We start from the raw sequence: 22,610 nt of genomic DNA on the forward strand, positions 1-22,610 counted from the left end.
CGCCCCTCGCCGTGTGCCGCTCCCCCCGGGACGAGCCCCTGCCGCGCTCCACGCTCGGTGCTCGGGAGTGCCGAGTCACTCCTGCGGGAGGCTCAGAGCAGCCGAGGTCCGAGGAGAGGGACAGGAGCCCGGCTGGTGGCATCCCGTGCACCCCGTCCAGGCGCCGCGACCCGGGGGACGGCGGGGGCAGCGCTGCTGGGACCGGGACCGGGACTGGGACTGGGACCGGGACTGGGACCGGCTGCGGGGTACGGCGGGCCGAGCGCCCCCGGGGAGGGCCGGGCAGCAGCGCGCCTGGATCCCCGCCCGCCGCCGAGTGGGAACGGGCGGGGAAAAGATCCTCCCGTGCGCGCTCCGTCCCTCCCTCCCTGCCTCCGTCCCCGCGCACTCTCTCAGCCACACACACGCTGACACGCTCACACCCCTTCTCCCGCCGCCTGCGGCCGGGGGGCACTTTTGAAAGCCGCTCTGGTTCCACACCCAGCCGCCGCTGACATCATTCCCGCAGGGAGGGCGGGCGGAGGCACCGCCGCCAGACGGTCGCAGCCCGCGGAGAGCTGCCCCCGGCCCGCGCCCGTGAGTACCGCGGGGTGCGGGGGGAGCGGGGCGCGCCGTGGGGAGCGGGGAGGGAGAAACCGCGGAAAAAGGGGGAAAAAAAAAATAAAAATCACGGGTTTGTTTACTGCGAAACGCATTTTATTTCGGTGCCCCGCCGTCGCTGGGCCGGGCGGGGAGAGCGGCCCCGCCGTCGCGGAGCTCCGGCCCCGCTGCCTCGCCCCGGGCCGGGCCGAGGGGCTCCTTGCCAGGCACTCCGGGCCGGGCCAAGCCGGCGGAAAGTTCGCGCTCTCCGCGGGATGGTTGCTTTGCTTTCTGTTCTCTCCTGTAGTGAACTCTCGCCGGAGTTCGCGTGTGCTGCAGGAACGTGTGGCCGCTCTTGGCAGCTGCTCCCCCTCTCCCCCCGGTGGAAGGAAAATACACTTAGATGTAATTCAGCGCAGATTTTTATGAAGTTTTTGCCAGCGTTAAACCTTTTTCCGCTTGAGTCAAACTGCAGTTTCACTCGCTGGTGGTTTCTGTCTGTATTTAATGTCCCACTTACACTGGGGAGGTTGTGTGTCAGATACCAGACAGGCAGCTCTCGGTGACATGGGTTGCCTGCAATATTGAGTATTGAATTTGAGAGGTCAGCTCCTTGTTTGGACATTTCTAGGAAGAATAGAGCACTGCTGGCCTTTCCTTAGCAAACAGGGCTTGCTCCTGCTCACAGAATGCTGCCACCAAGGAACCTGCAGCTCAGTCTCTCTGTTAATTTCTTGGCAGAAGTCCTTTGTTCACATGGTGCAGGAAGATCCGTTTTTTTCCCAGCACCTGGGAATAGTATGTAAATGATAGGTAATTATTGTAGTTGAACATCTTAGAAGTATTTTCTGACTTGATACAGGGCTGTGAAGAAACCCACTGAGTAGCTCTAAAATATACACTGGATTTTCCTGGAGTTTTCTTTAGGAATTTTGAAAATAAACAGCTATGGTTGGCTAATCTCCATCAGAAAGAGAAAAAGTAGAACTTTCTCTTCACTTACTTTCAGACTCTGTACATACAATGCTGGTGTGTTAACTATGTAAAATAAGCCTTCTTGCCTGCCTGAGCAGATGTTTTTTCTGTCAAATAAAAGTAGTCTGTTATGACTCCTTCATTCAGACCTGCTCTAGGATGTTGATTTTGAAGGCTTTGCTGTCCAGGCAGGGTAAGGTAGCTCAGGAAGGAGTGATGTGGCTGGACTGCCAGGGCTGAGATGCCAGATGTCTGCAGACGCAAATGGTAGGGGACTGCTGGGCATGAGTTTCACTGAGGGAAGAAACATGAATTGCAGTTTGCTGGAGAGTCCTGCTATTTTTTTGTGAGTGTGTGACAAAAGCTGTTGTAGGGAATGCAGGTGGGGTGCAGGTACTTACCATAGCTGGTGACATCAAAGTGGGAGTTGAAACAAAGATATATGGAAAACATGGTCACCAGAAGCTGATATGAGTTTATTCAGGATAAGATGTAAGGATTTGACCTTTGTTTCAAAGACATTGAAAGAAAGAACTCTTGTTGTTCTCTGAATCCCTTTGTGAGCTTGCAGAGTTGAGTTAGGAAATACTGTTGGGATACCTGAGGGAAGACTCATCCTCCATGCTGAATAAAGATGTGCACAGATTGTGTCATGCCAGCTGTGTGGCTGACATGGATGTTACCAGGTCAGCTGTCTGCCCAGCCAGGAATCCAGGAATTACGCTGCCAATAGCCATCAACATTAACTGAGATGAAATGGAGCAATACCATGAAAACTCTTAGGAGGTGATCACTTTCTTGTAAGTATGTTCACTGGGGAAGGAAAATAGTCTGTTAATGTAATTCAAAATAAAAACAACGTACAATCGGTAGACAAGACACTACTGGTGTTGTATTCTTTATTTGTGGTCTGGAAAGACTTCTGTCGTAAGCACACAAACAGTGTTGATTATGCTGTGGATTTGCCAGTGAGGGAAAACAGAGAATTCTGTTTGCTTACACAGATTTAAAACATTGCTAATAAAGGAAGTTGTTCAACAGACTGAGCAGGTCAAGACTGAAGGCTGCTGCAACATCATTCTCTTAGACAAGAGTTCTGTCTCAGTTCTTAGATGCTGTAGTTATTGTTGCTGGCCAACAGTGCTTAGAAGAAATTAAGATCTCCATCTTATACCCACTTTCAGTTAATGCACTCAACTCCTCTTGCTTTTAGTAGCATCTCTTGCTCCACAGTTGCCTTGTGTCTTTCTCTTATTTTGTTGTCTTGTTTGTCTCAAGGTTGTTTCCCATCTTGGGTTTGACATTCCTGCAGTGATTGGAAGAAGAATGTTGTGCTCATTAATCTCATGTGGATATTTAGAGAAGCAAGACTTTCCTCCACTTTTGCTAAGTATACTAGTTGTATTTTGTCTCCTTTCATGATGCTGTTTCCCTGTCCATTTAAAAATTAGATGGATGACAGCACAAGGAGACTCTTCCTTTTCACCTCAGTGGCTTGAGTATATTTTGATTTTCCACTGGCACTTCATGTTCTATTTGTGTCTTGAGCATCATGTAAGACATGACACCACCACATAAATCAGTACAAGAATGTGTTTAATTAAAGAGATAAATAGGTCTCTGGGGACAAGATCTTTTATATTGCTAGCTGGCAGATGTACTTTCCAGGTCCTCCTCCATGTTCCTGTTGGAAGAAGACCCAGCAGAATGAGGCACTGTGATACACAGGAACCAATAAGAAAGAGATTTACTCTGAAGTGAAGCAAACATTTTATGCAAAATCCATGCAATACTTCAGCACAGCCAAATTTGAAAGTAGAAAGGAATGCACAGCTTTTATTGAAATCACGTTGGTCTCAGAGGGAATGCAGGGGAAACATAAGCACAACACTAAGGAATTCCATTCATGGAGCTGTTTGTTAAGGTCTGTTTAGTTTTTGGATCCTCAAAGCAAACCAGTGATCTTTGCAGTGGAGTTTCAGTCTTGGCTGTTTTTGTTGAAAGCTATGCTATTTTAAAGAGAAGATAATATTGTAAAATATATCAAAATGTCAGGTGATGCTCATGACTTCATTAGGAAGATAAGTATCTTAATTCTTAGAAAATAAATCTTGCTGGGTGGGATTCAAGAGAAAGCCTGATGTCCTGAATTCATCCATCAAAGGAATTATTATTTCTTCACTGAATGGGGAAAATGTAATTACACCTTTTTATTTTGCCGATGAAGTTTCATGGGCAGGTTTAATGATGGTATGTGCATGCCAGGTGAAGCCTCATAATTTGGGTGTGACCTTAAAATACAACCCTCTGGCTGTGAAGAGATCTTCACAGGAGTCTGTAGGTGGGGCAGAAAGTGGCCTGACTCAAATACCCCTTAGAGATGGCTATAGGATATATATTTATGGTTTACTGCACTGATTCTTAAACGCTACTCTGTGTTTGGAACTGCACAGGCCTCAAACAGCCAAGGTGGGCAGTATGAACACTCCCTCGGGTGTTTGATGCAGGTGTTACGTGTCCTGAAATACATCAAAATTCAGGTCTTCTTCCATACAGAAAGTGGCCTTCCAAAGTCTCTGGATGTCTCTGCTGAGGTGCACGTGTTGATGGTGGTCTCTGTGGACTCACCTGCTCTCTAGGGCTGGCACTGCTCAATCCACAGAAACAACAAACCAGCTGCTTAGTTCAAATGCAGAAACAACCCCAAGTCTGTGAGAGGAGTCTGATGTGGAGCTGTGGGGAGCTGGCTGAGCCTGCCCGTCTGTCACGTGCCAGAGGGCTTGATGTGCCTTTACCTGGTGCTGTGACTGGTATGAAATGTGGCTCTGCAGGGACCCAGGTGGAGCCACAGGGCAGAGCAGAGCTGAGCTGGGGCAGGCGGAGGGGACTGGGCTGTTCCCATAGAGCACCAGAGTGTAGAAGAGCTGTGCAGCGAGTGTGCTCAAACAAGGGTTAGAAATCCTTCTACTTGGAGTTGTAAAGTTCACATAGGAACCTTAAAGTTTTACTTTAATTGCACCCATTGCAAATTAAAATGTAAAAATGGCATTCTGGAGGTGGGCTGGGTATTCAATCATATGCTACAGTGTTGCTGTGAAACAAAGTAGTAGTAGTTGTGGAAGAGTTTGCTCTATTTTATAGCCAACTGTTGTACCATCAGTAGAAATGTACTTTCACACTCTTGATAGATGACGTGTAAACTCTGAAATAACTAAAACCAAAATTTCTCAATACAGAGCTAGTCAAAGCCAAATCAAAACAAGCAGTTTGAAAATTTTACAACAGCGAATGCAACACATTTAATTGCGAGCAATTTCCACAGAGCATCTGCCAAAGTTAAAACAATATCAGCTTTCATTTCTACAGAATTAAATGCATTGCTTTCAATCTGGAAAGACAGACCTTTTCTGCCTTTGTTTGTTGGTTAATTAGGTGGAACAGCATAAATCACTCGAGCTGTTCTGTTGTATCTGGAATAATCTCTGGATAAGCAGCAGTCTGTAGTGAGTAGACTCCGGGGTCTGAAATTTGCTCTCAGAACTGTGTTAACGTGTAGTCAGTGCTGCAGGTGTGCTTTTATTTTTCTTTCTTTTCGTTGACTAAGACTGAGGATACATTTAATCTGTCAACCTGTAGAAGGTCTGGTGTTATTCTTGGTCTGTCACTCCCTGCCCTGCCAAGGTATTGAACAGGGACAACCACGACACTGAAATGTGGCCACGCAGTGATTGAGCAGGGGTGAGGCCAGGCCACACCTCACTTCAGCTATCTGCTTCAGAAGCAGGTTCCCAGGAGGCTCCTCATAGCTCGAATAGCTTATCAGTGCAGCCCCAGGTCTTTGTCCAGCTCCATGGAAGGGCTGATTCCCTGAGCCAGAGGCAGGGCTGTGCCAGCAGGCTGCAAAGAGCTCTGTGGTTCCTGACCACTGCCCTTGAGTGTTGGGAGGCAACAGTAGCCCTTAGGTCACCCTCAGACAAGGGGGAGAGGCCTCGCTGTCTCTTTGAAGCTTTGCCACCCACCTGAGAAATGAATCCTCCCTTAATGCCAATTGTGTGTTGTCATGATCACCCCGTGTTACTGCACTGCCCAGCAGGCAGCACTGCTCTCAGCAGTGCCTCGAGTCTTTGCAGGAGAGGAGAGAATTCAGCAGAGTGCCAAGGGCATGGGCATCATGCAAAAGCCTGTTGAAAACAGAGAGAGACCTCAGAGAAACTGGTGGGATGGGCTTCACAGGAGTGCAGAACTGGAGAGTCCTCTCAGGGCACCACTTCTGCAATACCAGATCACATAAATCCTTTTTTTATGGAGGCTGGTCTCTTTTTCCTGTGCTGTGGTGATTGTAAGGTTGTTCCAGAACGTGACAGCTCTAAGAGTTATAATTTACATCCTAAATATGCTCACACCTGATTTATAGCCATTTATTTTCATCTGTAAGTTAAACAGTTCTTTTTCCTTCTATGTGTTTGCCTTGACCTGCAAGCAAGTATATCCCCAGTCTGTCTTCATCCTTGAAAATGAACAAGTCAGAACGAGAAGTTCTTGCCTTCTTAAGCTTAGGAAAACAAGCTTTTAGTACTTTTGATTGTTTGTTTGATTGTTAAGAAGGTTTTAATGTATACCACAACTTCGTTTATACTGAAGTGGTATCTGGTGCACAACAAGCAAACTGGCTGAACAGAGGGGAGGCATTGAACACCTGAAATAATGTGTGCTTTTCTTCATTTTCTGACAATACAGTTAAGCTCTACCCATACATGCTTCAAGTTACAAACATTTTGTAACATGTTTTGCAGCTCCCTTTGTGAAAGCTCAGAGAATACATTTATGTTTTGTAAGAAACCAGAAACTGCAGTACAAAAGCAGTTCCTTCTTTCAAATTACTGCAGGGTTTTCTTAAACAATATGTGCCCTTTGAGAACTGATCTCTTGATCCATGGGGTATCTTTGATTAAAGACCATTTTTTGTTAGCATTTCCCAAAGGCATGTGATGCTCAGCATAAACTGAAGGTGGAAGAGCACAGGGAATGATTATGATGGGAATTAAGACATTAATTGTAACCCTTTCAGGTGTTATTTAGTAATATGGCAGCCTGCCTTACACCACTGTGGGCTGTGTTGGGATTTAGATGTAGACATAAAACAGTTTAAATCTGAGATTATCTAGCATAAAAGTACAGTTACAAGAAAAAGTGCTTTAGAGAAAAAGAATAATACATGGAAGATTTACTTTTGAGGAAGATGCTGGTTTGTGCTGCTAGAGGAGGAAAAACATTGTCTTTCTGCTGAACACACATAACCCTCTAAAGAGCAGCTTTGAAAAGATGAAGGCTTAAAGACTATAACTCAACTACACCTGTAGTCAAGGATCTGCCAGTGTAGGCAACTGATCTCAGTGGCTGTTCCATTTCTCTTCCAGGTTTAGATGGAGTGTTTGAATACATGTATCTTGAATTTTTTAAGCTTCAGGCTACTTTGTATTTTTTTTAGGACTTTCAGGTGAGACGTCAGAAGGCACATTTTCCCTCTAAGTGACACTTCCCCACCCCCCAACAGGGCATTGTGTTCCTGTTTTCCCAGAGGTCCTGCTGGTTTTCTTCTGCTCAGTTTACCCACAAAGGCTTCATGGCAGAGTGATTTTCCTCTGCAGTGCACAAAGCAGGGCCGTAGTGCAAGGAGTGGTAGGGCAAGTCTAAACCCAGTCCAGACTTGTTTGCAAATAAACGACTGACAGAGTTCCAGAAGTGGCAGCAATGCTGGCATCCCTGGGTCAAAACTTTATTAAAGGCATTCCTGAGAAATTAGAAACGTCAGCTTCTTTGGGTCTCTGTGCTCAAAGCTAGCACTTTGCATTTTTGCTGCAATCTGTTTGTTGGGTTTTTTGGAAATGTATGGAACAGCAGGGTTATAATTTCCCAGACTTTGGAGTTCTGTCTTGACAGCACAGATCTAATGAGGAGAATGGGGTGAGAAGGGAGGAGGTCCAGGGAAGGTCTGCCAGACCTGACTGTAAGCACCATCTGTTTCCCTTTTGGTAACTAGGTAGGATTTCTGAGGAGGAGCCTAGATCTAGTGTTTATGAAGGCAATTCAGAAAGAGCTGGATGGGTGTTTCAGCATCCCCTCACACCTGGGTGAGAGGTAGGCTAAGAACATGAGCTTGTTCACTGTAAGTTTGCTATTGCACAGGGAGTCCCACCAGTACCAGGAGGATGGACAGACATCCAACTGCTGTAATAAAAAAAGATTTGACTAGGCTGTAGGTGCACATTTATATTAGTCGTGGTGCACACACAAAGAAGACCTCAGGGCTTTGGTTGCAAAGTAAGATTTTCTGAAAGAAAATGGATAAAAACTAGGTTGTGTCATGTCTTGCCAGTTTGTCTCCAAGCCCTTGTATTTCACTATCAAAATACAACAAATTGACTGTAATTGTGGTGGAGGTTGCTGGGTCTTAACACAGTCTACTGCAAGGGCACCAACAAATCCAGATCTGGCAGGATGACTCTACTTTCATTTTCTGCCATTGAGTTAAAAAAAGCATAAATGTTGTAATTCAAATAGAGCTCTAGAAAGTGGTGTGGATTAAGTTTTGCTGTATTGATTTCTCTTTTTTTGCCTTACTGTGGTTGAGTGCAGGGAACATTGATTCATTTCCTTCTGATTTCCTTACTTTGTGAGGAAGGACTTTGAAAAGCAGCTGGAAGTGACAAGCTCTCTTCCTTCCTCATAAAACAGGTAGCACAAAGAGCTGTGGGCTTGAGTGTATTCTCAATGAAGTGATTGATCATAAACAAAAAGAGCTGATGGTGTCTGTGCCATCTAGGGGCTGACAGGACACTTACCCCTCTTGATTCCAAGTCCAGCATCAAGTAGGGGGGTGAAATTTTGTTTCATGAAGAGCAACACTTGGCTTCATACTAGGAAGAAATTGAGTGGGAGCCCATCTGCGGCACAGACTGTCACTCTGCCTTTGCACTTCCCTCCTGGGTCTCCATTCAGTGTTGGAGAGGTTTAGTCAGAGCCCACCAGCAGCTCTTGGAGGTGTCCTGGCTGGCCAAAGAGATCACTGGTTGAAGGAGGACATACTGTTTCTGTACTGACTGTTAGCTGTGTAACTAACCCCTGAGCAGGAAAACAGGTCAGGATGTGAATGTACACTTGAACATGAAGAATAGGTTGGAGAGGGTCCAGTTCTACAATCTGTTCAGTTCCCTGAACACAGAATATGTGAGCACAAATACAGAGACTTCCACATCTGTTGGTAGACCTATTTTGTTAATTACTGAGTTACATTTATAAATAAGACTTTAATAAAAGCAAACCCTCATTTTCTATGTAGTTTGTGCACCTGTGAGCTCTAATAGTAGCAGCTCACTTCATGCACCAGAGAACTATCAATCTATTTTTCAGGGATTCTTGGCAGCAAAGCCTTTGCATGCTGTTTATAAACCTACCTGCAGTGTTAGCTTTAAGATTAGCACTTCTGTCCTATGAAATGTTTAAAGGCTGGTTCTCTAAAGTAAGGCTCCAAAGTCATCATGTAAAATAAAACTTGATTGCTTTAACTGTGTTTTCTAATAGGCATTGATGACACAGGAAAAGAGAAAGAAAAGTACAATATGTGCTTATCCTTTCCAGACTTCTTGCATGATTGAAGGGTTCTTCTGTAGCTGCCATGGACAGGATCCAGATGTGTGGCAGCAGGGCAAAAGCACAGCAACCCCTGGGGGGGTGAGGGCATTGAGGATGGGCAGCTGTGCTGGGCACCTGTGCCAGGGCAGCCTTGCAGCTCGGGCACATGGACAGGTTAACTCTACAGCAACAAAAAATGCCAGGCAGGTGATCCAATGGGAATGGATGAATGTACAGATACGACAGACTGTGAGTAGGGTGAGAGCAATAGTCAGCTTGGAGAACATGTAGAAAGAAAGCATGAGTTTGAGTATTACCTGCCTTGTTTTAAGGAATATACTCCAAATTATATCTTGTGATGTTGGTACTCCCAACTGTTAAATTAACACAGGCAAAAAGAATAAAGAAACTGGAGTAAGTTGTTTCAACTGGTGTAATTATTCCCTTGGTATTACATTTCCTGATTTTCTTGTCCTTTATGTTGTTTCATATTTAGAGGTTAGAGGATTGTTGAAATCCTCAAAGCTTTTGCTGGTTTGGGAGAAACCCTGCCTTCTGAACTTATTTCACTTTTGGTTCCAGTTCTGAGAATCACATAAGAAAAACAGAACGCTTCATAGTTGGTAAAAGAAAAAAAAAAAAGATGAATGTTAACAGTATCACTCTGTTCCTTATAAACCAGGGACTTTTATGCAAGTTTAGAGATAATGGTACAGGCAAAACGTGAGCCAACTTCTGAGTTTTCTGTCATGAGACACGAGGAGATGTGGCACAAGAACTCAGAGCAAAACAAAATGATCATCATGTAAATCCAAACATCTTGTGATGCATCACAAGATGACAGACTTCTCATGCTACAAATATACAAACATTTTCTTCTAAATTCACATATTCAGTCTTAATTATAGCACTGAGGGGCAGAAGAATTGATAATGAAGGTTTGCTTTGATTCAGTGTTAACACCAGTGACCTCAAGAAAGTTCAGCTGAGCTGGGTGCTTGTTGATGGCCCAAAGACCTGCTGTTCGAGTTGCAATGAAACATCTCAGCACAGAGAGCTGCAGGTCTGGTAACTTGTTTAGCAGGATCGTCTGCCCCTTCTCTTGGGTGTGTCTTTCCAGCACACTAAACGTGGGTGAGGAGCAGTCTGCACACCCCCAGCCTCAGTCTGCACAGAGCAGGAGCTGTTCTGCAGTGATTTCAGTGTTTCTGAGCATAAACCAGGATTGTCTGTGCTGAGATTTTCTCATACGTGGACTCAGATGAAGATGATAGAAAAGCCTGACTTGATCTGAGGAAGTGAGGGCAGCAGCCAGTGTTGGAGGGTAAGCTTTAGCCTTTCCAATGCAAATGAGCACAGGATAAACATACTGTACTATGGACGTGTTTCTCTGGTTGCAAAAATCAAGTATGCACAACCATGAGAAACAGCCTGGCAGCAGAGCTGAACTGCATGGGAAGGAATGAAAGCATGTGTTGTGGAGATGACATCTGGGCTGGAAAGGAGTGATAAAACTTCTGCTAAGAACTGTCAAAGACTGTTTTCATTTTTGCTTACATGCTGTACTAAACAGCAGAAAAAAATCAAATAGTCATGTTTCTTTGTACTGATGGACATTAAAGATAAACTTAATCTTAAAGATAAACTGAGGCTTTTTTTGCAGGGGAGTGTGTGCATGTGTAATTTGACATAGGGAGGCAATCCAGTTTTGTAACATGTTTGCTTAGTACAGTACAGAAATGTTGGAAACCCTGGCCTGGATACCTTATTTTACTGTGCACTTTCTGTGATTGTTGTACTGTTCTATCTCGTATGAAGGTACTTGTCTCTGCCTGTCCAGAAGATTCGAGCAAAGGCCCTTCTTAGCCACTTCTTGTAAAGCTCATCAGGCTCTCACATGGAAGGTGGCAAACTACTGCTTCTAACAATCTGTGTGACTGCTGTGTTTATCCTCCCTGTGCAAAACAAGGTAGCATTGGAGTATTACCCAGAAACAGTTCTTCTGCACCCATTGAAAAAACCCTCTGCTGTTAATACAACTGGCCTTCTGTTTTCCATGTGTTTTGTGTAAGTATCCTGCAACTTAACAGCATTTGTGGGAAACCTTATTACCACAGCAAATCTGGATTGTTCAGTGGGATTCTCATAACTCACTCTCTCTGGGTTCAGTGGCAGTCTGCACTTGCTGCTCAGCAGGACCTGTGCATTTCTGCCTTACCCCATCCTTTGTGGTGTTAAGTGCTGAGCCTTGCAATTGAAAGAATTCAGGTTGACATCCAATGTCACTCTTACTCTGGCACTCAAATCTGTTTTTAATGTCACAGGTGATGAGCTAAGTCAAATGTAATGTTCTCTTTTGTCAGAGCTTTGCTGGAGGTTCATAGAGGGATGTTGCTGAAATAGCTGCAGCTTGACAGGAGAGCAGAGCTGGAAGGGGCCTCTGAAGGTCTCTGGTGCAGACTCCAACTCCAAGCAGGAGGTTAGTTCAGGACATTCTGGGCCTTGCTTCAGTCAAGTTAGGAAAATGTCCAAGAATGGAGATCCCACAGCCTCTTGGGCTCTGTTCCAGTACTTAATCATGCTCATTGAATATAATTAATACTTTTTTTTCACAATTGGAGTATTCCTTGTTGCAACTTGTGGCTGTTGCCTCTAGTCTTTTCATCATGTACTTCTGGGAAGAGTGGCTCCATCATCTCTGTTAAAAGATAGTTTAGTGTGTCCAAAAAGCCTTTCTCTTATGTGTGTGTGTGTGTGAAAACTATTAAAAGAATTCAGACCACTTCGGGAAATGATGAACGATATCTGTGCCTGAAGGCAGTGTACTTAAAATCATGAACTCCTTGACTTGAGAGCATAGTGTGTACCACTGCAAATGAGAGAAAATGAAAAATCACTCTGCCCAGGGAGCTTTTCTTCATTTTGCCCGTAATCAAGAGACTAAAACAGAAGAGTTGAGCATTGATTCATTTAAGAGAAGGCTCCTGCAAGAGCAAGAAGCCTTTAAAGCAGGATGTATTAGCACTGATAATAGGGCAGTGCTTCCAAAGCTGCTAAATAGCAATGGAAAAAATTACTACAGAGCCCCCTATCACATCACACAGATACCAGAGTTTTACTTGAAAGAGTCTGATCATTTCTATGCATCTTCTTAATACAGCTGTTTGCAGATTCCCATTCACTTAATAGTGCAAAGTACAAGATTCCCAAATTCAGGTGATTTAAAAATGTATTTGCTCTTCTTATAGACAACCCCTTTTAAGCAATATTTTGCATAAATTAATTCAATTAAATAAAATGTAAGAGAAGATAGGATTTTAATCTAACCCTGAACTGCTGATGGTTCTGTTGAGCAGAATTGGTTCAGGCAGGTTAAACAGCAGTTTGCTCTTGCAGGTACCCTCCATTTTAAAAGAGTGAGGCAAAAGCCCCTGGCAGGTGGCAGCTTCCAAAGGGGCTTCAGCTGCTGAGAAAAGAACTGGGAACAATTGTGAACCTGAAGAAAGCCCTTGAGAAACAGGTAATAGTGAATAAGAAACAAAGAGGAGTCCAGCTAGTCTGCAGAATGGGATGTAACCAAGGTGTTTGGTTAGTAATACATTATTAGAATTCTGAATCTTAATGCAAAGGGTGTTCTCAGAAATTCTCCATGTGAAGACATAACTGTTCCCCTCCCTTGCTCACAGGGAGAGGAAAGGAGCTGCCTGCTGCTACCTGGGAGAGGTACCAGGCTTTGTCCTTGGAGGAGAAAGAGGTTCTTGCTGAGGGAGTGGAAGGATCTTGAGTCTCCAAAGTGAGCTTTTAAATTTCAGCATTGTCTGGAGTGAAGGAGGACTAATAGTTCCTTCTGAGAGATCAAATCCAGAATTTCTGCCTTGAGAGGGATGCAGATACTGTAGTAGCTTCTGTGTCATTGCTTGGCTGCATCGTAGGAGAGGACAGCTGCTCTTTGCTTCCTGCCCACAGATCACACAGTTTCTCTGGATCTCTCCTGGATAACTGGTTCTTGCTGTCTTTTCCTGGTATTAATTACTTGGAAACAGCTTTTCCTTCCTTTCCCCCAGTGTACTTAATCCCTGTATCCATGTATCTGTGTGCACACAAAACAAAAGTCTGTTTCATTCAATCTTGGCTTTATTTGGGTAAAACATAAAATGTTTTCTTCTCCTCATCAGCCATACATGTTTATCCATCCTGTTTGAAACACTTCTGTTTATGGCTGAAAACAGTAAAGCAAAAACATTGACTTGACTGAAGATTAAGTGGATTTTTCTGTGCCGACAAGTCTTGATTTTGCAAGATGAGTTTTAATTAGGTTATGTTTTCCGGTCTCTCTTACTTTGTGATACTTCATGTAATAAGATGAAATTGTATTGTTATTCTTAAAATAATACTGAGTATAATTTGATTCTCTCTCCTTATATGGCAAATGACTGTTGCATTATTGTCTGCTTAGATACCATCAGTGCAAGAAATGAAACTCAGAAAAAAACCAACCACAAGAGAAGAGGGGTGCTGTGCAAACACTGGTACATTTCACAATGAAAATATTTTGGTGTGGCATTATACAAACCCACAAAATATCTTCTTTTCCTTCTTCCTTCCTTTCATTCAAGCAAGGCTCGATGGAGAGCCATGAATGACATTTCTAGAAGCAGAACTGGATTCAGAGGACCTTGAGTCATGCAGCAGAATGGGCTTGTTGGAGGAAATTGTCACTTTCTGTTCTTTATTGTGGCCGAGAAGGCAAAGTTTAACAGAGAGGAAATGAGAAGGAATACAGACTTGAGTAGCTGCTTTTCCTATTTTAGGATTTGACTTGGCTCTCCCATTCAGTCATTGCAATTAGATATGGGTATAAGGTTATCCCATCATTTTTCTCAGAAACACTTTCATACTGTTTGCCTTTGATCTTGTAACACTGTACTGCAGTGGAGATGTAAAGGATTAGTCTGGAATTTTTGTCTCACTTCAATGTGTTCTTACACTGTTGATTATGTTCTTGTTGAAGTTTTGCAGAGTAGTTATATTTTGACCCAGTGGGAATTGCTTTAAAAAATGCTGTCAAAATAGTCCTTTTATTTGGTTAAATTATCCATGGGGTTCATGATTGTAGTAAATAGCAGAAGAAAGGGGCTTAGACATTAACAAAATCATGGAAGTCCTGAAAAAAAAAAATCATAAATTCCCTTTCTTCTGAATATTTGCTGTGTTATGAGTGGATCATTTGACATGAGATGTGTCCAAAGCAAAGGAAGGGGAGAAACATGCATTAATGTATTGATGAATGATAACATGCAGATAATGTACAGAACTGTGCACCTTAAATGCAAAGAGAAGATCTGCAAGACTGCACATTCCTTATAGTATATAACATATATTAATTGGCAAGTGTTTCTACACAGAAAGAAATAGATATAGCAAGCAATTGCACTTTTCTGTCTGTTAGTAACAGTATTTTTCTCTACCCTATTTGTTTTGTGCTTGCAGATTTTCTAGGAATTCCAGTTAAGTACAGTTTCTGGCTTGCTTGTACATTTTTTTATGTGAAATGTGAAATTGTAGGAATTGGGTTAAATAAGGTATAAAGATAATTGGTAACCTACAGAGAGTGACTGAACATAAAATAACTAACTGGGTTATTACAGGACTAGTGGGTTTATTCAGCCCTACCAGTCAAGGCAATCTATTGAAGGAAATGATAGTCCTTAGGCATTACATTATTTAGTGGATAAAACTTTCAACTGTATTAACAAAGGACATGAGACCTAAGCTACAACACAGTTGTTACTAAATCTAGGAGGTAGTTCTTGATGCACTTAATTTTGTTCTACAAGCATCTTTTTGAAATCTTTGAAAGGATGGTTGAAAGAAGACTTTGCTGTAGCCTGTGGAAGTTCCAGCATCATGTGCACGTGAGGCTGTAATTTTAAAAGCACTGCTCTAAAAGCTAACATGAAAGACTTTTCCATCCTTGCTGGAGAAGCACACAGACAGAAACTTCTCTGTGTGTTTATTCACTGCAGCCATCTCACTGGAAGGTTGCAAAATGCACCTCTTGGCTTCATTTCAAGTTGTGATTCCTTTTAACACCTGTGATGCCAGTTAAGTATCTCTGGAGGTAGAACTTGTGCTGTGGAACTCAAACTGCATCCGATGTTCCTGACTCTTTAACAGCACCTCACTCTGAGATCCACTGATGCTGACCTGGACTGCTCAGAGCCACAGCGAAGCAGTGTAACTGCAGGTTAATTCACTGACAGCTTTTAAAGATTGTTCCTATTTGCCCTTCTGTTTGACAGATTGATCTCAGACTAAAGCCTCCCCAGAGCAAGGATGTTGATTCTCCTGGCTTTCATTATTGTGTTTCACATAACCTCAGCAGCACTGCTGTTCATCTCAACTATTGACAATGTAAGTGCCATTTCTTCTCTTTTTCTCTCAAACCTGCAGGCGTTTCTTCGCTTCATAAAAATAGAGTTTTTCTTCTCTAGTTGTCTTCAACTTGCTTACTGAAAGCACGTAAGGTGGAGCTATGGGACTTGGTTCAGCTGGATATGAGGAAAACGGGGGGAAATCTACTGTCCTTTTACGTCAAGTATATGAAGTCAAACAGCTCATGATTAATGTGTGGGGATAATTTCAGTCACGGTGTGCTTTGCCTCAGAAGTGGTTGTCCAAGATGCCCGGTAAATCATGAAAGACCCCTCCTGTGTCTATACAGTTGAAGCAGTTTCAGCACACAGATTTAGAATAATTTCTATTGTATTCTTTTCAAATTTCCATTTTATTTTTGTGACCAGGAAGAATTTCCCTTCCAATATTTACATCTAGCTTTTAATTGACTTTTCCTCTTTCCAAAAGAGCCCACTGTCCTGATCAGTAGTCTGTGCTCTTTCTTCCTCCAAGAGGTCTGGTGTGTACAGGCTTTTGAGATTAAAAAATTTGCTGCTGAAAATACTTCACTGTTGAGTGAAGCTGGTTTGAATCCCATGGTCTTTTCCAAGACTATGCTCCAAATGAAATGATGTGTTACCCACAACTATTTCTTGCAAAGTTGTACAAACTCAGATGTTATCTTTCAGTCAGCTGGTTGATTTGTTCCATGGAGGTAGGTCATTAATTGAGCACTAGAGCAGGTTGTCTTACCCTGTTCCTTTGAATATTTAGAAAGCAAGGACAGTGAGCAAAGCAACTTATTCTTAGTTCAAGTCTGCTACATACAAACCAAATTATTACAGAAATAAACCCCTGCTTTGTCATTAGGTACTTTTTAAGAATTGCAAACTTAAAAACTGTGGAACCACCTTCTGCTAGATTTAATGATCTTAAGAGGCTTTTTATAGTCATGAAAATAACTCTGAAAGGATTATATAGTGCTCAGAGTTGAAAAATAATATATTGAACTTGGACTGCAAAATCCAAATGAATGGCATCCTGAGAAAGTAATGCTTTTTCTTAAAACACAGCATTGTTATTACACGTATTCCTGCTACCATAATATATTATAGTTTTTACTGCAGTATTGTTTGCAAAGCTGCACAGTAAGCTGTGAGGTTTCTGGAATGTCTCTTTCAGCAGCAGATCCTACCAGGAGTCATATTTAAAAGTCATATTTTGTACAACTCTAGTCAAAACAAAGGCCTGGGTAGCTATTGGAACGGGAATGGGTTTCCTGAGGAAATGCCACTTGTGTGGAGTGCTTGTCGTTTTGCAGGCTGCCATAAAAATCTGTTCAGACACTGCAGTGCCATTTTGCCTGGAATGTTAAAACCTCAAAACAGAAATACCACAGGAGGATCTTAATTTGTCAGATGCCAAAGTGTTCATACTGCATTTGTCCATTGACAGCACAGCTGCATTACACTGAGATTTATCAGTGCCAGGAACCAGAACATTTATAAAGGATTCTGTTTCATAGATGTATACCCTGCTGTTTCCTGCAAATTAGCAAATGCTGTGCCTTCAAAGAGGTGTGCATCCTAAACAGGGTCTGGATGTACAAAGCAGATCTTGCCTAGGTGTCTTACAGAGAGAGCAGTCACTGAGGACCCAAAATTTCTGCCCAAACAGAGGAAATCCCTTGTGCTTTGGGATGTTTAAGATTCCCTCTCCTACCTTACAGAGATCTAAAATGAGAATGACATGGGGATGATACACCCCTTATTCCAAAAGGCCATTAAATCTCAAATTTAGTTTGAGTGATTAGGTATCAAAAACGAACAGAAAATCGTTCCAGCTGTTGTACAATTGATGGACAACTAAGGAATTCTGTGAGATTTTTTGAATTTTTTCCCTGTAAGAGCCCTTTACTTTTACTTTGCAGGCCTGGTGGGTAGGAGATAACTTTTCTACAGATGTCTGGAGAATGTGTACCACGAACACTAGCACCTGTCTGGCTATTACTGATCAGTTCAGAGGTGAGTGTCTCTCCGTGCCTATGTTCTGTTTCTTTAGCAGGTCTGGTGAAATTGCTATGAAATCTGCAGAGGCCATAATGTAATTGTTCAAAAATCTGCATGCTCTAACTGCACAGGTCTTCTAAGAACTTTAATACTGATTTTTGATTTTGGAAAAGCAGCTGTTCCAGCAATTTCTGTGAGAGGAAAGCAGAAGAAACTGTCACATGCATTTAAAAGCCCAGTGCAAGAGAGTAAACACAAACAACTAACAAGAAGTGCTATAAAGAGTAGTTAAAAAATTAGATCGGGTAAAAACAGTAAAGTCATCTGAATCTGACTGAAGTGATAGAATTTGCCTCAATTGAACTTGCAAAGAAGAACTTAAAAATATTGGCTGTGCATAAGAATGAGGGGGAAAGTGGAAGAAAGAACACAAGCTGGAGTTTTAACAAGGAGGCATTAATATACAACCCAGCATAATATCCTGCTTTACAAAAAATAAATGTGTTCCCAAATGTTACATTTGCTTTATTTCTGCACATTCAACCTGGGTGTATATTGAAGAGGTAGATAATTTGAAGAGCTGTGTACCCATGAAGTAATTTTGCTTTTGAGGCATCAGGTTGGTTCAGGGCCTCTAACCTGCAGTGAGATGATCCACATCACACACGGATTTAAGGGTTTGCATCTGATGTATTGCTGTGCATCCACTGCAGGCAGGTCCCCAGACTGGTATCTCAGATGGGTATCTCAGGAATGTTTGCTGCTCCCAGAGCTCAGACTGCAGTGGCTGTGCTGGAGGAGAGGGGCTGCAGGAGCTCAGCCTGGCTGGAGCATGGCTGCGAAGTTACAGCTACACGTAGTTAAAAATGTATTGGTTACTTTAGCTCCTGGTTACAGGGAAGTCACTGACAGGATAAAAATCCAGATCGGAGTAATCTTTTGTGCCGAGTGTGGATATCCTGTCTGGTTACATCTCCTGGATAGGGCTGTCTCCAGGTCTGGTTGGAGGCTGGGGTCTGCCTTTGTGAGCCATTTGGGACAGCTGGCAGTTGCACTGTGCTTTTAGTACACTGATGGTAGCAAAGGATGTGGTGTGGGAGGAACAGCCTCTTCAGTATTTTTATTCAGTTTTATGAGAAGCTTTTAAGAGTCCTCAAACCACTGACTGCATCAATACCAAGGGAGCAGGGAAGAACCACCCTAAGGCAATGCACAACGGGTTTGCTGTGTCTGCTGGACTCCTGCTTCCAGGACATAGCTCTGCCCCTCACTGCAGGAGGAGCCGAAGAGAGAAACTATTTTTAATCAAGGCTGCTTTTGTTTCTGCAGAGTATCAATCGATTCAGGCCGTTCAGGCTGCCATGATCCTATCTACTATCTTCTGTTGTGTGGCATTTCTGGTTTTCATTCTTCAGCTCTTCCGTCTCAAGCAAGGAGAAAGATTTGTGTTAACCTCAATCATCCAACTCCTGTCATGTGAGTGATTTTTCAACACTTGTAACTTTAATGATGTTTTCGTGAAAGTAAGGAAAGGGAAGGGGAAAAAGGTTTCAAAAAGAATGAGCTGCATGAGGAATTTGTAGGGCTCTTGAGGCCACAGCTTATCCTTCATATTTGTTTAAACAGTGAACTGCTCCATTCTTTAATATTGAGGCAGTTAAAACATGGATGTCATCACTGCTCAGAATAAAGTAATTTAAACTTGGAAGGGAAAGAATTTGAGATTCTGAACTTCTTGAACAAGTTAAATAACTCTGTAATTGTTACAGGCAGGTACTCTGTTTTTTGTCAGTCTTTAGAACTATCCAGATGTTCAGAATTGTTTTCTGTTCACTGCAAATGACACAGATACACAACAGCATTTCAAATTTAATCCATGCCAAAGAAACTGAGAATATGTCCTGAAATGCTTCCAGCTTAGTCTGAGGATGGAAAACAAGTGTCTGCAAAGAAAGGACATTGGTGGAAGCAGCTGACAGAAGAGAGACAGTGAATAGTTATATATATAGAGATAATATTTCAAGATGCTAAACTTTATTATTTTCTTCCTTCTCCAGGTCTGTGTGTTATGATTGCAGCTTCCATTTACACAGACAGGCACGAAGAACTGCACCAGAGCTATGAATATAGGATGGAAGTTTCTAAAGGCCAATATGGCTATTCATTTGTCTTAGCCTGGATTGCCTTTGCCTTTACCCTGATCAGTGGTGTGATGTACTTAGTATTAAGGAAGCGTAAATAAATGTCAGCAGCTAGTTATTTCTGTCACTGCAGTACAAAACCAAATTCCAGTAACCATTTTGTATATAATCCTTTACGTGGTTTTGTAGTAAAGGTGTTGTTTCTCTAAAAATGTACTGTGTTCTTGATATGAAACAAATCACAAAAAAAAAGAAGGCAGTTGAAATGGGACACCGGGCACCTACAGGTGAGGAGTCGGAGCAGGACAGAGCCAGGTTGTTTCTTTTACATATTTCATCATCATATGAATGGTTTTCCCTTTACCAGACATTAACAGTTTCTTCCTGGCCTCTTGAAGATTACAAATAAAGCCCGTGCAAATTAGTTTATAAGCAGTATGCTAACTGTATTCCTGGACCAGATGTATCCCTTTGGAATATGTTAAATATAAGGGGGTGTAAAAAAATGAGGCCCAGATCACAATGAAAAAGGAAAGAATTATAAAGCCCAAAGCTGCACTGAGAGTGTCTGTCCTGGCACTGGACCAGTGTTCTGCTCTTTGTAATGTGCAGTAAGTGTCATCAAGTTTTTATTAAAACCACTTGCTTTGCAAAAGTAAACAACTCCTTTTTGTACTCCAGCAAATGTTTCTCTTCTTCTCTTTCACATTTAATTTAAGCACAGACCCTTTGGCGGGAGAACTCACTGGCAAATTCACTGTTCAGCTGGGACCAGCACAGTCTGAGCAGTTAAGGAATACCCCACTCCAGTCCTAAATCCCTTTATTTTTGCCTTGTGTGTAGCCTTTCTGCAGGGTAGAACAGGAAAACAAGCATCACAGTGCCTTCATCTGCAGCTTTCCAAGCAAATTAGTGATCAAGCAATGCCAAATTTAGGTTTTTACAGCCAAACTCAGCATGGTTATTACACTGGACTCTTATCATGTAGTGATTTCATGGTTAATATGGCCTTTACAAAAGCATTCCCTGAGTCTGCCCATTAGGAAATTGGCCTTTAAAAAATTAATTTTAAATTCTTTTGTGGATTTTACTGGAACTAAACACTACTACTAAACAAATCAGACTGCAATTACTATGCTTATGAATTCCAGACTAGGTTTTCAAGATAAAATGACTTGGTGGTTTTTATTTTTCAGTAATTTTGTGAGCTAAATCTGTGCTGTAATACCAGGCTTAGCTGCTCGGCAGTGTAATACTGACTTTGGGTGATGGTGATTCTGGAGTTGGGAGATCAGTGTGGAGAATGAATGAAGTGGCCTTTTCTGGTTAGTCACAGCTTTGATGCTTAAGTACAGATTTGACTTTTTAAAAGCTCTAACCACTTATTTATTTCAGTGTATTCACTAGAGCTGGCCCAATACCCAGGCAATAAAATAGCAGAATAGGTTTTGAATGAGGTATTTAGAAGAAATTCAGTCTCACAAAGTAGTGCAGCTCTACTGGAGTTAATGCTGACTACATTATACATCAGTTAATGGATAATGATTATGATGTAGTAAGCTAGTTATTGACCTGATTCCTTCAGATTTATCCTTGATTTATCCCAGAGTAAAAAGCTCAGGTGCATAACTGTATAGGAATGGTCTCCAACATCAGTAATAGGTCATATAGTTCCATCTTCATTCCTTCAACACCCTACTATGATTTGGCATGTACTACTTGTCTTTTTTGGGAACAAAGAAATCCCAACAAGACTGTTAAAAATTTAGGATGAGCAAGGACAACACACTAAAATAATAATAAAAAACCCAAATCAGTTTGAAGAAAATGCATTCTCCCCAGTCTATCATTATGCTACAGTATTATGTCATGTTTTTTCCTCTTAGTGGGAGTGCTTTGAATTTCAAAAATTATTACCCTACTTTTAAAAAAAGTGGTTTTACAGTTTGCTGAATACATTTCAGGTTCAAAACCTGAATTTTTGCTTGCAAGCAGAATTTGTCTTCACTAAATAGATGCAGGTTTAAGGATGAAAGAAGATAGACTCATTTGCTAGGCATTTTTCTAGATTTATTAAAACATGAAAAAGAGAAATTCTTAAGCAAATATGGATTACAACTGACTTGTACCTAGAGGACAGTCCTGTAAAATTCTAAGTTAGCTGTTATACCACTGACTGGCAGAGATGTTTCAATTTCTTGCCTTGATCATGCTCAGGTCATTTACAGAGCAAGTATTTAAAATACAGATGTAGATATACATGAACACACAGATTAATTCCACATTAAAGCTCTGTCCCTTTAATTAAAAGTGAAAAGCACACACACAACAAACATTTGATGCACAACACCAATACTTGAGTACAAACAGCAGCGTATACAAGATGCCACATAGAACAGACATTCAGGAATGTTCTGCACAGCAAAACCACAAGTAGCAAACCAGTGAACTAGAATTTTTAGCAGGACAAACATATTTTAGGATATTCTTTCTACCTGATATGCCTTTAAAATATACCCTTTTCTATACTCTATATATACTGGAATGTACATGAAAATAAAACATTCTTGTACTGTAATAGCAAACATTTAGCAATCTGACCTTGTCTTTAAGCTTGGGATATATTTATACTATGCTGGATGAGAAATAGTTGAGTATTTGTGTGAACAGGTAAAATTAAATTCTTCCTGCCTCTACTAGAACCACAAGCTATTTTTGTCCTTTGTTGAAGACCTTTCAGGGTAAGCAGAGAAAATAGCAGTGTATTGAACCTTTAAATGTGTGATGTCAATAGCTACTGAGTAATGCAGGATCCACAGATGCCCTGAAAAGTAGTTTACTTGTAAGGGTTTTGTTATTTTTCATCATTTCTAGGAAC

General features: G+C 42.0%; 1 protein-coding gene across 1 annotated transcript; it reads left to right on the forward strand.

The window, feature by feature from the left end:
- Positions 1-400: 400 nt before the first annotated feature.
- EMP2 (epithelial membrane protein 2) lies at positions 401-22,310 on the forward strand. The gene is made up of 5 exons (XM_027655007.1): positions 401-576; positions 15,489-15,600; positions 17,513-17,606; positions 18,921-19,067; positions 19,649-22,310. Exons 2-5 carry the CDS (start codon positions 15,523-15,525, stop codon positions 19,831-19,833), a joined length of 504 nt encoding a protein of 167 aa, XP_027510808.1. The 5' UTR covers positions 401-576; positions 15,489-15,522; the 3' UTR covers positions 19,834-22,310.
- Positions 22,311-22,610: the final 300 nt, after the last annotated feature.

Source organism: Corapipo altera, unplaced genomic scaffold (genome assembly GCF_003945725.1).
Source record: "Corapipo altera isolate COAL_440 unplaced genomic scaffold, ASM394572v1 98, whole genome shotgun sequence".
Taxonomy (NCBI): Eukaryota; Metazoa; Chordata; class Aves; order Passeriformes; family Pipridae; genus Corapipo; species Corapipo altera.

Bases quoted from the DNA above. Each gene is read 5' to 3' on its own strand.
- EMP2 (XM_027655007.1), top strand. From the start codon at position 15,523: ATGTTGATTCTCCTGGCTTTCATTATTGTGTTTCACATAACCTCAGCA. The intron at 15,601-17,512 runs GTAAGTGCCATT...TTTACTTTGCAG, and splicing joins TCATCTCAACTATTGACAAT to GCCTGGTGGGTAGGAGATAA. The intron at 17,607-18,920 runs GTGAGTGTCTCT...TTGTTTCTGCAG, and splicing joins TATTACTGATCAGTTCAGAG to AGTATCAATCGATTCAGGCC.